This window comes from Cervus canadensis, chromosome X, assembly GCF_019320065.1.
Source record: "Cervus canadensis isolate Bull #8, Minnesota chromosome X, ASM1932006v1, whole genome shotgun sequence".
NCBI classification, from domain to species: domain Eukaryota; kingdom Metazoa; phylum Chordata; class Mammalia; order Artiodactyla; family Cervidae; genus Cervus; species Cervus canadensis.
The window spans coordinates 70080473-70093717 of record NC_057419.1 but is presented as its reverse complement, the minus strand read 5'-3'; the positions used below and the strand labels follow the sequence as shown (position 1 = coordinate 70093717).

The window sequence follows — 13245 nt, the reverse complement described above, 5'->3', positions numbered from 1 at the left end:
CTAAAGGAATAAACTTAATTCAACAAAGGGACCTAGTTCCCAACACGATTCATGGTTGTGATGCTGAGTGAGGATGGGGGCTCCTCTCATAAGAAATGGAGTCGCAATCGGGCATTTTGACATGACACTTCCCAGATCATCTCAGGGAAGTGAGAGACCATGTCAAAGCGGGGAGCGTCAGGTTGGGAAGGGAGAGTTTCGGGTTCCCTGGTGGGATGGTGAGAACCTCAGGGGCAATGGGGATGTTCCACACCACATCATTCAGACCACATCCTCCCTGTCATCATCCCTTTGAGACCTCAAGAATACATGGTGGTTCCCACTGCAGCCTAAAGGGGAAGCAAGTCCCCTCTGAGCACTCTGCCCTGGTCCGAGGGGCGTGTCAGCACACTGAGTAATCTTCGATCCTGTCATAAATCAAATGTAGGCCTTGGTTGCTTCTATGCCCTAGCTATTGTAAAGAGTGCTGCAACGAACTTTGGAGTAGAAGTGTTTTTTAAGTTACTGTTTCCTCAGGGGACATGCCCAGTATGGGATTTTTGGCTCATGTGGTAATTAATGTTTTTAATTTTTTTTCATTTATTTTGATTAGTTGGAGGCTAATTACTTTACAGTAATGTAGTGGTTTTTGTCATACGTTGAAATGAATCAGCCATGGATTTACATGTGTTCCCCATCCCGATCCCCCCTCCCACCTCCCTCCCCATCCCATCCCTCTGGGTCGTCCCAGTGCACCAGCCCTGAACACTTGTCTCATGCATCCAACCTGGGCTGGTGATCTGTTTCACCATAGATAATATACATGTTTTGATGCTGTTCTCTAGAAACATCCCACCCTCGTCTTCTCCCACAGAGTCCAAAAGTCTGTTCTGTACATCTGTGTCTCTTTTTCTGTTTTGCATATAGGGTTATCGTTACCATCTTTCTAAATTCCATATATATGTGTTAGTATACTGTATTGATCTTTATCTTTCTGGCTTACTTCACTCTGTATAATGGGCTCCAGGTTCATCCATCTCATTAGAACTGATTCAAATGAATTCTTTTTAATGGCTGAGTAATAGTCCATGGTGTATATGTACCAGAGCTTCCTTATCCATTCATCTGCTGATGGGCATCTAGGTTGCTTCCTTGTCCTGCCTATTATAAACAGTGCTGTGGTGAACACTGGGGTGCACGTGTCTCTTTCAGATCTGGTTTCCTCGGTGTGTATGCCCAGGAGTGGGATTGCTGGGTCATATGGCAGTTCTATTTCCAGTTTTTAAGGAATCTCCACACTGTACTAGTGGCTGTAGTAGTTTGCATTCCCACCAACAGTGTAAGAGGGCTCCCTTTTCTCCACACCTGCTCCAACCTTTATTGCTTGTAGACTTTTGGATAGCAGCCATTCTGACTGGCGTGTAATGGTATCTCATGGAGGTTTTGATTTGCATTTCTCTGATAATGAGTGATGTTGAGCATCTTTTCATGTGTTTGTTAGCCATCTGTATGTCTTCTTTGGAGAAATGTCTGTTTAGATCTTTGGCCCATTTTTTGATTGGGTCATTTATTTTTCTGGAATTGAGCTGCAGGAGTTGCTTGTATATTTTTGAGATTAATCCTTTGTCTGTTTTTTCATTTGCTATTATTTTCTCCCATTCTGAAGGCTGTCTTTTCACTTTGCTTATAGTTTCCTTTGTTGTGCAAAAGCTTTTAAGTTTCATTAGGTCCCATTTGTTTATTTTTGCTTTTATTTCCAATATTCTGGGAGGTGGTTCGTAGAGGATTTTGCAGTGATTTATGTCAGAGAGTGTTTTGCCTATGTTTTCCTCTAGGAGTTTTATAGTTTCTGGTCTTAGACTTAGATCTTTATCCATTTTGTGTTTATTTTTGTGTATGGTGTTAGAAGGTGTATTAGCTTCATTCTTTTAGAAGTGGTTGACCAGTTTTCCCAGCACCACTTGTTAAAGAGGTTGTCTTTTTTCCATTGTATGTTCTTGCCTTCTTTGTCAAAGATAAGGTGTGCATAGGTATGTGGATTTTTCTCTGGGCTTTCTATTTTGTTCCATTGATCTATATTTCTGTCTTTGTGCCAGTACCATACTGTCTTGATGACTGTGGCTTTGTAGTAGAGCCTGAAGTCAGGCAGGTTGATTCCTCTAGTTCCGTTCTTCTTTCTCAAGATTGCTTTGGCTATTCGAGGTTTTTTGTATTTCCATACAAATTGTGAAATTATTTGTTCTAGTTCTGTGAAGAATACCATTGGTAGCTTGATAGGGATTGCATTGAATCTATAGTTTGCTTTGGGTTCAGTTCAGTTCAGCTCAGTCGCTCAGTCGTGTCCGACTCTTTGTGACCCCATGAATCGCAGCACGCCAGGACTCCCTGTCCATCACCAACTCCCCCAGTCTACTCAAACTCATGCCCATCGAGTCGGTGATGCCATCCAGCCATCTCATCCTCTGTCGTCCCCTTCTCCTCCTGCCCCCAATCCCTCCCAGCATCAGGGTCTTTTCCAATGAGTCAACTCTTTGCTTGAGGTTGCCAAAGTTTTGGGAGTTTCAGCTTCAGCATCAGTCCTTCCAATGAACACCCAGGACTGATCTCCTTTAGGATGGACTGCTTGGATCTCCTTGCAGTCCAAGGGACTCTCAAGAGTCTTCTCCAACACCACAATTCAAAAGCATCAATTTTTCGGTGCTCAGCTTTCTTCACAGTCCAACTCTCACATCCGTACATGACCACTGGAAAAACCATAACCTTGACCAGACGGACTTTGTTGGAAAAGTAATGTAGTATACTCATTTTCACAATATTGATTCTTCCAATCTTTGAACACGGTATATTTCTCCATCTCTTTGTGTCCTCTTTGATTTTTTTCATCAGTGTTTTATAGTTTTCTGTGTATAGGTCTTCAGTTTCTTTAGGTAGATATATTCCTAAATATTTTATTCTTTTTTTGCAATGGTGAATGGTATTGTTTCCTTAATTTCTCTTTCTGTTTTCTCATTGTTAGTGTATAGGAATGCAAGGGATTTCTGTGTGTTAATTTTATATCCTGCAACTTTACTATCTGCATTGATTAGCTCTAGTAATTTTCTGGTAGAGTCTTTAGGGTTTGCTATGTAGAGGATCATATCATCTGCAAACAGTGATAGTTTCACTTCTTCTTTTCCTGTCTGGATTCCATTAATTTCTTTTTCTTCTCTGATTGCTGTGGCCAAAAGTTCCAAAACTATGTTGAATAGTAGTGGTGAGAGTGGGCACCCTTGTCTTGTTCCTGATTTCAGGGGAAATGCTTTCAATTTTTCACCATGGAGGATAATGTTGCCTGTGGATTTGTCATATATAGCTTTTATTATGTTGAGGTATGTTCCTTCTGTTCTTGCTTTCTGGAGAGTTTTAATCATAAATGGATGTTGAATTTGTCAAAGGCTTTTTCTACATCTATTGAGATAATCATATGGTTTTTATCTTTGAATTTGTTAATGTGGTGTATTACATTGATTGATTTGCAGATATTAAAGAATCCTTGCATTCCTGGGATAAAGCCCACTTGGTCATGATGTATGATCTTTTTAATATGTTGTTGGATTCTGTTTGCTAGAGTTTTGTTAAGGATTTTTGCACCTATGTTCATCAGTGATATTGGCCTGTAGTTTTCTTTTTGTGTGGCATGTTTGGTTTTGGAATTAGGGTGATGGTGGCCTCATAGAATGAGCTTGGAAGTTTACCTTCTTCTGCGATTTTCTGGAAGTGTTGGAGTGAGATAGGCGTTAGCTCTTCTCTAAATTTTTGGTAGCATTCAGCTGTGAAGCCATCTGGTCCTGGGCTTTTGTTTGCTGGAAGATTTCTGATTACAGTTTTGATTCCATGCTTGTGATGGTTCTGTTCTTCTATTTCTTCCTGGTTTAGTTTTCGAAAGTTATACTTTTCTAAGAATGTGTCCATTTCTTCCATGTTGTCAATTTATTGGCATAGAGCTGCTGGTAGTAGTCTCTTATGATCCTTTGTATTTCAGTGTTGTCTGTTGTGATCTCTCCATTTTCATGTCTAATTTTGTTGATTTGGTTCTTCTCCCTTTGGTTCTTAATGAGTCTTGCTAACGGTTTGTCAATTTTGTTTATCTTTTCAAAAAACCAGGTTTTAGCTTTGTTGATTTTTGCTATGGTCTCTTTAGTTTCTTTGCATTTATTTCTGCCCTGATTTTTAAGATTTCTATCCTACTAACCCTGGGGTTCTTCATTTCTTCCTTCTCTAGTTGCTTTAGGTGTAGACATAGGTTGTTTATTTAACTTTTTTCTTGTTTCTTCAGGTAAGCCTGTATTGCTGTGAACCTTCCCCATATCACTCCTTTTACAGTGTCCCATAGGTTTTGGGTTGTTGTGTTTTCATTTTCATTCATTTCTATGCATATTCTGATTTCTTTTTTGATTTCTTCTAAGATTTGTTGGTTATTCAGAAGCGTGTTATTTAGCCTCCATATGTCTGAATTTTTAATGTTTTTTTTTTCCTGTAATTGAGATCTAATCTTACTGCACTGTGGTCACAAAAGATGACTGGAAAGATTTCAATTTTTTTGAATTTACCAAAGCTAGATTTATGGCCCAGGATGTGATCTGTTCTGGAAAAGGTTCCGTGTGCACTTGAGAAAAATGTGAAATTGATTGTTTTAGGGTGAAATTTCCTATAGATATCAATTAGGTCTAGCTGGTCCATTGTGTCATTTAAAGTTTGTGTTTCCTTGTTAATTTTCTGTTTAGTTGATCTATCCATAGATGAGAGTGGGTATTAAAGTCTCCCACTATTATTGTGTTATTGTTAATTTCCCCTTTCATACTCATTCGTATTTGCCTAACATATTGCAGTGCTTCCATGTTGGGTGCATATATATTTATACTTGTAATATCTTCTTCTTGGATTGATCCTTTGATCATTATGTAGTGTCCTTCTTTGTCTCTTTTCACAGCCTTTATTTGAAAGTCTATTTTATCTGATATGAGTATTGCGACTCCTGCTTTCTTTTGGTCTCCGTTTGTGTGAAATATTTTTTTCCAGCCCTTCACTTTCAGTCTTTATGTGTCCCTTGTTTTGAGGTGGGTCTCTTTTAGACAGCATATATAGGGGTCTTGTTTTTGTATCCATTCAGCCAGTCCTAGTTTTTTGGTTGGGGCATTCAACCCATTTACATTTAAGGTAATTATTGATAGGTATGGTCCCGTTGCCATTTACTTTGCTGTTTTGGGTTCGCATTTATACAAGCTTTCTGTGTTTCCTGTCTAGAGAAGATCCTTTTGCATTTGCTGAAGAGCTGGTTTGGTGGTGCTGAATTCTCTCAGACTTTGCTTGTGTCTAAAGCTTTTGCATTCTCCTTCATATCTGAATGAGATCCTTGCTGGGTACAGTAATCTGGGTTGTAGATTACTCTCTTTCATTACTTTAAGTATGTCCTGCCATTCCCTTCTGGCCTGAAGAGTTTCTACTGATAGATCAGCTGTTATCCTTATGGGAATCCCTTTGTGTATTATTTGTTGTTTCTCCCTTGCTGCTTTTAGTATTTTTCTTTGTGTTTGATCTTTGTTAATTTGATTACTATGTGTCTTGGGGTGTTTCGCCTTGGGTTTATCCTGTTTGGGACTCTCTGGGTTTCTTGGACTTGGGTGACTATTTCCTTCCCCATTTTAGGGAAGTTTTCAGCTATTATCTCCTCGAGTATTTTCTCATGGCCTTTCTTTTTGTCGTCTTCTTCTGGGACTCCTATGATTCGAATGTTGGGGTGTTTCACATTGTCCCAGATGTCCCTGAGGTTGTCCTCATTTCTTTTGATTGTTTTTTCTTCTTTCCTCTCTGCTTCACTTATTTCCACCACTTTATCTTCTACCTCACTTACCCTATCTTCTGCCTCCGTTATTCTACTGATGATTCCCTCCCGAGTGTTTTTGATATCCTTTATTGCATTATTCACTTTTAATTGACTCTTTTTTATTTCTTCTAGGTCCGTGTGAAACATTTCTTACATCTTCTCAATCCTTGTCTCCAGGCTATTTATCTGTAACTCCATTCTGTTTTCGAGATTTTGGATCATTTTTATTATCATTATTCTAAATCCTTTTTCAGGTAGATTCCCTATCTCATCCTCTTGTTTGGCTTGGTGGGCATTTTTCATGTTTCTTTACTTGCTGGGTATTTCTCTGCCTTTTCATCTTGTTTAGATTGCTGTGTTTGGGGTGGCCTTTCTGTATTCTGGTGGTCTGTGGTTCCTTTTTATTGTGGAGGTTTCTCCCAGTGGGTGTGGTTGGACGATTGGCTTGTCAAGGTTTCCTGTTTAGGGAAGCTTGCGTCGGTGTTCTGGTATGTGCAGCTGAATTTCTTCTCTCTGGAGTGCCATGGAATGTCCAGTAGAGAGTTGTGAGATGGGTCTGTGGGTTTGGTGTGACTTTGGGCAGCCTGTACGTCGACACTCAGGGCTATGTTCCTGCGTTGCTGGAGAATTTGTGTGGTATGTCTTGCTCTGGATCTTATTGGCTCTTGGGTGGTGGTTGGCTTCAGTGTAGGTATGGAGGCTTTTGGATGATCTCTTATTACTTAATGTTCTCTGTAGTCAGGAGTTCTCTGGTGTTCTCAGGTTTTGGGTTTAAGTCTCGTGTCTCTGGATTTCAGTCTTATTCTTCCAGTAGCCTCAAGACTTCTCCAACTGTACAGCACTGATAATAAAACTTCTAGGTTAATGGTGAAAAGATTCTCCACCATGAGGGACACCCAGAGAGGTTCACAGAGTTACAATAAGAAGAGGAGAGGGAGGAAGGAGATAGAGATGAGCAGGAGGAGAAGAAGGGGGACTCAAGAGGAGAGAGACAGATCTATGCAGTACTCTGTTCCCTAAGTGTTCTCCGTAGCCCAGAACACCCACAGAGATTCACAGAATTGGATTGAGAAGAGAAGGGGGATGGAGGAAATAGAGGTGATCTGGGAGAGAAAAAGGAGAGTCAAAATGGGGAGAGAGTAATCATCACACTCCTGAGTAAAAATGGGTACTGAATATTGGATTCTTCAATGTCCAAAATTGATATCAAACACTGGAAAACAAAGATTAAAAATCTAGAGTAGAGGTTAGACTCTTAAAAATAAAATATTAAAAACAAAAACACAAAAAATTTAAGAAATCTATATGAAGTTTGCTTTAAAAATAGGGTCTTTTTTTTGCAAGGTTTTAGTGGGTTATGCAAATGAAAATTAAGAAGTAATAGAGGAGTAATAGACAGTGAAAGTGATGTCGCTCAGTCATGTCCGACTCTTTGCAACCCCATGGACTGTAGGCTATCGTGCTACTCCCCCCATGGGGTTATCCAGGCAAGAATACTAGAGTGGGTTGCCATTTCCAAAAAAGGAAAAGAAAAACATTTAAAAAAAATTTTTTTAATTAAAAAAATAGTAAAATTATATCTAGGATTTTCTTTGGAGCTGTTGCGGGCAGTGTGGGTTCGGTTCAGTTTCAGATAGCTCCTTTTTCCAGCTTACACTTCTCGATATCTATAGACCCCTTCCAGTATAGTCAGTGTTAACTACAGGGATTTTAATCTGTTGCACCTGTCACTTCTGAAGCGGTCCCTTTTGTTTATTTGGCTTCTGTTTGCAGGTCTCTTCAGTGTCTAATTTCTGCCCTGACACACACGGGCGGAGGTGGTCCCTTGTTTAGCTTCGCTTGTTCAGTCGTGCTGTGGGCAGGGGGGCGGGGCACTGCAGACACATCACTGGCGTGTGTGGGGAGCACTCGCGGTTTTCCGGCCACACTGGGTTTGTCCCCGCTCACGGCGTGTGTGCTTTCCCCATCGACAGTGCTAAGGCTCCAGGTTGCTCTACAGGGAGCAGGCCCTGAGGTGCGTGCACTCCTGAGGCCTAAGCTGCTTAGGTTCCAGTTTTTGGGTCCTCCACAAAAGCGCGGACACAGTTGCGCCTGCGTTTTGTGCCTTCCCCAGCCCGAGCAGCTCAGGCAGCCAGGAGCTTGACGGGCTCACTCTCCCTGGGTGCGGTGCACCTTCTCCCCTCCGCGGTCCCAGCCTCAGTTTCCGCCTGTCCGGCACCCCTTGTGTCTCTTCTGGGGAGCTGGTCTCTAGCTGCGACCCTCCCAGCAGGTGTCAACCCTCCAGAATCTCAGAAAGTCTTTGGTTAGAGACTGGAAACCTATTTGCAGTTTGGTAGGGGATGCTGTCTCTGGGGCCAGGTTTGCCCCTTTCCCCTCCCCACTGCCCCCTGCCACCAGCGGGGGACAGGCCAGTCCACAGCCGGTTAGCTCTTCTCCAGAATTGCTCAGTCCTTCCTTGGTTCTGCCAACAGCCGGCAATGTCTTCAGTTACGGCTTATCGCAGGTTAATTTTCTTTCTCTCTCTTGCTATCCCACAGTTTAAGTTGCCATCTCAGGTTAGCTCCTTCCGATTGCCCACAGGGCATTCAGGCCCGGTTCTTGCCATAAGCAATGCTTCCGGCTCCTCTCCGTTCAGCCCCCACTAGCTGGTGGCGGATGCGAGCGTCTGGGGTACTTTTCTGCTGAAAGTTGCTTTTAGGCATGTAATCCATGGGTTTTATTTATTTTTCCTCCCAGTTAGGTTGCTCTCTGAGACTCCAAAACTTCCCCCATACCTGTAAGGGAGAGGGTTTCCTGGTGTTTAGAACTTCCTCTATTAAGACTTCCTTCCCGAGACGGGTCTCCGTCCCTAACTCTTTTGTCTCTCTTTTTATCTTTTCTATTATGTCCAACCTCCTTTCAAAGACAATGGGCTGCTTTTCTGGGCGCCTGATGTCCTCTGCTAGTGATCAGAAGTTATTATGGAGTTTGCTCAGCGTTCAAATGTACTTTCGATGAATTTGTAGGTGAGAAAGTGGTCTCCCCGTCCTATTCCTCCGCCATCTTAGCTCCACTTTCCATGTGGTAATTTTAGTCCTAATTTTCTATGCAGAGTGAATTAAGTCAGAAAGAGGAAAGCCAATATTGCATATTAACGCATATACATGGATTTAAAATGATGGTACTGATGAACCTATTTGCAGGGCAGCAGTGAATTTGCAGACATAGAGAACAGGCTTGTGGACACTGGGGGAAAGAGAGGGAGGGACAGACTGAGAGAGTAACATTGAAAACACACACATTACCATATGTAAAATAGATAACCAGTGGGAATTAGTCCTATGACACAGAGAGCTCAAAGCCGGTGCTCTGTGATATCTTAGAGGAGTGGGATGGGCTGGGAGGTAGGAGGAAACTTCAAGAGGGAGGGGACATACAGTACACCTATGGCTGATTCATATTGATGTGTGGCTGAAACAAAAACAATACTGTAAAGCAATTATCCTCCAATTAATAGTAAATAAATTTAATTATGAAAAGAGAGAAGAAAAGAGAAGCAAAAAGATATTATAGACCTTGAATTGGGATCCTGTGTGGGAGCACAGGGACATTAATCTGCCTGTAATAGCACCTGTTCTTAGAAGACTGTGTTTGGTAAGATAAGGTCATCTTACTTCCTCCTGTTGGGACACAGGCTGATTGGCTTTTACTATCTCACAGGCATCAATTCAGGAGAAAGAGGAGCTTCTCTGCCAGGAGCCCAATTGAGGAACCTGAGTGAGTACTCAGTGCATTTATCCCATCCCTTGGATTTGAGCCCAGGAAATCTCAGGGAAGGGCTGTGAGGTTGAGCATCTACTTCACCACTTTATACCAAGTCTAGGGGAGGGGAAATGTCTAGTCTGAAGGTGCAGCCACTAGTCAGCAAATGGAGAATGGTGCCCAATGTTTTAAGGAGCCAAGGTATGGACCATGAATGGTGATCCCAGTGAACTCTGGGTGGAAAAAACCCTACTGAGCCCTCAGCACTGGGAATGCCTTGAGAGGGAGGTGGCCTGAGATATCCCTTCACTTGGCTTCTGGATGATGTGGAGGTCTAAAGTTGTCTGCATCAGAGTAGCAGAGGGAAGGGTGCCCAGGCTCTGCCAAGTCTTGACATGGTAATACTAAAGATGAGCTGAGAGGACTGCAATGCCGGTAAATCCAAAGCAGGGCTGAGAGGATGCAGAGGGAAAATCGAAGGCCTCTGTTCCTCCTCTGTGGGATTCTGTGGGGACAGCTGAGCACGAAACAGGAGCCTTGTGGGTTCCTCGGGCAGTGTCCTCAAGGACACCTGCAGAGGCGGCCTTTGATAAAGGCAAGGTGGAATCTCCCCATTTTAAGTTGCTCACATCGCCTCATTCTCCATTCTCCAGGTGCACCAATCTCCTGTCCTTTGACCCAGACTCCTGCCTGTAGTTCCTGTCCACGGCCATCATGCCCCGTAGGCAGAAGAGTAAGGTCCGTGGTCATGAGAAACATCACCAGGCCCGGGCTGAGACCCAGGGTCTTCATGATCAAGCCACCACCTCTAGGGGAGAAGAGACCACCTCCTCCTCCCCTCCTGATTTAGAGAGTGCTCCCTCAAGCTCCTCAGCTGCTGGCACCCCGAAGGAGCCTCAGGGAGCCCAAGGCACCACCAGTGCTGCTGCAGGTGCTATACCCAAAAGATTTGGTGTCGGTGCTGCAGCACGCTCAAGAGCTGATGTCTGTGGTGCAGTAGGCTCAAGAGCTGGTGTCGGTGCCGCAGCACGCTCAAGAGCTGATGTCTGTGGTGCAGCACGCTCAAGAGCTGATGTCTGTGGTGCAGCACGCTCAAGAGCTGATGTCTGTGGTGCAGCACGCTCAAGAGCTGATGTCAGTGCTGCAGCATGCTCAACAGCTGATGTCTGTAGTGCAGCACGCTCAAGAGCTGATGTCGGTGCTGCAGCACGCTCAAGAGCTGATGTCTGTGGTGCAGCACGCTCAAGAGCTGATGTCGGTGCTCCAGCACGCTCAAGAGCTGATGTCTGTGGTGCAGCACGCTCAAGAGCTGGTGTTGGTGCTGCAGCATGCTCAAGAGCTGATGTCTGTGGTGCAGCACGCTCAAGAGCTGATGTCTGTGGTGCAGCACGCTCAAGAGCTGATGTCGGTGCTGCAGCACGCTCAAGAGCTGATGTCTGTGGTGCAGCACGCTCAAGAGCTGATGTCGGTGCTCCAGCACGCTCAAGAGCTAATGTCTGTGGTGCAGCACGCTCAAGAGCTGATGGCGGTGCTGCAGCACGCTCAAGAGCTGATGTCTGTGGTGCAGCATGTTCAAGAGCTGATGTCGGTGCTGCAGCATGCTCAATAGCTGATGTCTGTGGTGCAGCACGCTCAAGAGCTGGTGTCGGTGCTGCAGCATGCTCAAGAGCTGATGTCTGTGGTGCAGCACGCTCAAGAGCTGAAGTCGGTGCTGCAGCACGCTCAAGAGCTGATGTCGGTGCTGCAGCACGCTCAAGAGCTGATGTCGGTGCTGCAGCACGCTCAAGAGCTGATGTCTGTGGTGCAGCACGCTCAAGAGCTGGTGTCGGTGCTGCAGCACGCTCAAGAGCTCTTGTCGGTGCCGAGGGCCAAGGTCAGGGAGGTGAAAATTCCTCCCAGGCCTCAGCTGCTGCTGAGAGCTCTCACACAGATCCTCTGACCAAGAACGTCGAGGTGTTGCTACAGAAGATGCTGTATAAGTATAAGGAGAGGGAGCTCATTAAGAGGTCAGAAATGCTGAAGGCAATCAATAAGAGGTACAGGGGGCAATTCCCTGAGATCCTCAGGAGAGCCTCTGAGCACATAGAGATGGTGTTTGGCCTGGTCCTGAAGGAAGTCAGGCCCGACGGTCACTCCTATATCCTGGTGAGCAACCTAGATCTCAGCGACAGTGAGTCTATGAGAGGTGACCGGGGGCTGCCGAAGAATGGTCTTCTGATGCCTCTTCTGGGTGTCATCTACTTGAATGGCCACCGCCTCTCTGAGGAGAAGATCTGGAAGATCCTGAATTTTCTGGGCATCTATGATGGAAGAAGGCACTTCATCTTTGGAGATACCAGGAAGTTCCTCACAGAAGATCTGGTGCGGGAAGAGTACGTGGAGTACCGCCAGGTGCCAGGCAGCGATCCCCCTCGCTATGAGTTCCTGTGGGGTCGGAAAGCACTCATGGAATCCAACAAGATGAAAGTCCTGGAGTTTTTGGCCAAGGTCAATGATACGGTCCCTGCTACCTTCCTGGAGCATTTTGAGGAGTCTTCTGAAGAGGAAGTAGAGAGCACCAGCGCCAGAGCTGTAGCCAGTGTTGGCACTTCTGCCTCGGGCTGGGCTGGCACGTCTGTCTGGGATACTGCAGGCATTTCTGTCTCGGTCTGGGATGGCCCTTCTGCTGCAGCCCAGGCTGAGCATCCTGCCTCAGCCATGCCTGGCATTTCTGCTGCAGCCAGTGCTGGCCCTTCTGTCTCGGCCAGTGCCCACGCTAGGGCCGCATGCAGCCGGTCATCTCGCCCCTAGTGTGGTCTGAAGGCTGTTCTTCACTTTGTGGTTTGAAAAGCCTGTCATCATCCTGTGGTCCTGTTGACTTCCCCCTCCCACCCAGTTTTCAGTTCTTTCTTTTTTCAACTGAAAAAGTTGATTTAGGTTGTATTTAGGTTGATGATACAAGTATTTGAATAACATGGGTCACACACACTTTGCTGTTTATCAAATTCATGAGTAGGAATTTTGTTTTTGGAAATGCATATTGGAAATCCTCAAATCACTTTTGTGATCCCGGATGAGAATAACATCACTTTAGGATAAGAATAGCCTTAGAAATGTGAAAGACACCACACTAATAGAAGCTCAGAACATAGATACATAGAGAGCTGAAAGTTCTTCAATTTTTGGTTTGCTTTACTCTCTGTTATAGTCTCCTATTTTGTAAATGTATAAGATATATCCTTGGATCTGCTTATGGTTTTCAAGAATGTTTGAGAATATAAATTATAGCAAATGATTTATTTGTGGCTCTTCTTTTACACAAACATTAATTGAGCATCTGCTTCAAAGAAGTCTTTCAGGCCTGTACTGGCACTGTTTCGTCAAGGAAACTCCCAGTCTGCCCATTCAATTATAGTTTCCAGGGAAGCTGTCATTCTGTGGAAGAGGCTGAGATGCTCTCAACCTCAAGAAGAGTAAGAAAGAAGCAGGGTAAAGAGGGCGTGGAGAGAATATATTACTCTGGTTTCATTGCTAAGCAGAATTTTGGCTGATTGCAGAGGTGGGGTCATTTTTGTTTTTCTTTCAGTTAGAACGCTGCATAGTTTCTGACATCTGATAGATGCAAAAAAAGAAAAGAAACCCAGCTGATGTAACATCTGAGGTCAAGTTAATCGTAATAACTG

General features: G+C 44.3%; 1 protein-coding gene across 6 annotated transcripts in view; it reads left to right on the top strand.

Moving 5' to 3' along the window:
• Positions 1-12857, top strand: part of LOC122435885 (melanoma-associated antigen B6-like) — a 54989-nt gene extending 42132 nt beyond the window's left edge. For all 6 annotated transcript variants that reach the window (XM_043459978.1, XM_043459979.1, XM_043459980.1 and 3 more), the window contains 2 exons: positions 9542-9598; positions 10237-12857. In XM_043459978.1, coding sequence (XP_043315913.1) covers positions 10298-12373 — 2076 coding nt within the window. In that variant the 5' untranslated portion in view covers positions 9542-9598; positions 10237-10297 and the 3' untranslated portion in view covers positions 12374-12857. The remainder of the gene's footprint in view (positions 1-9541; positions 9599-10236) is intronic.
• The last annotated feature ends 388 nt before the right edge of the window (positions 12858-13245 follow it).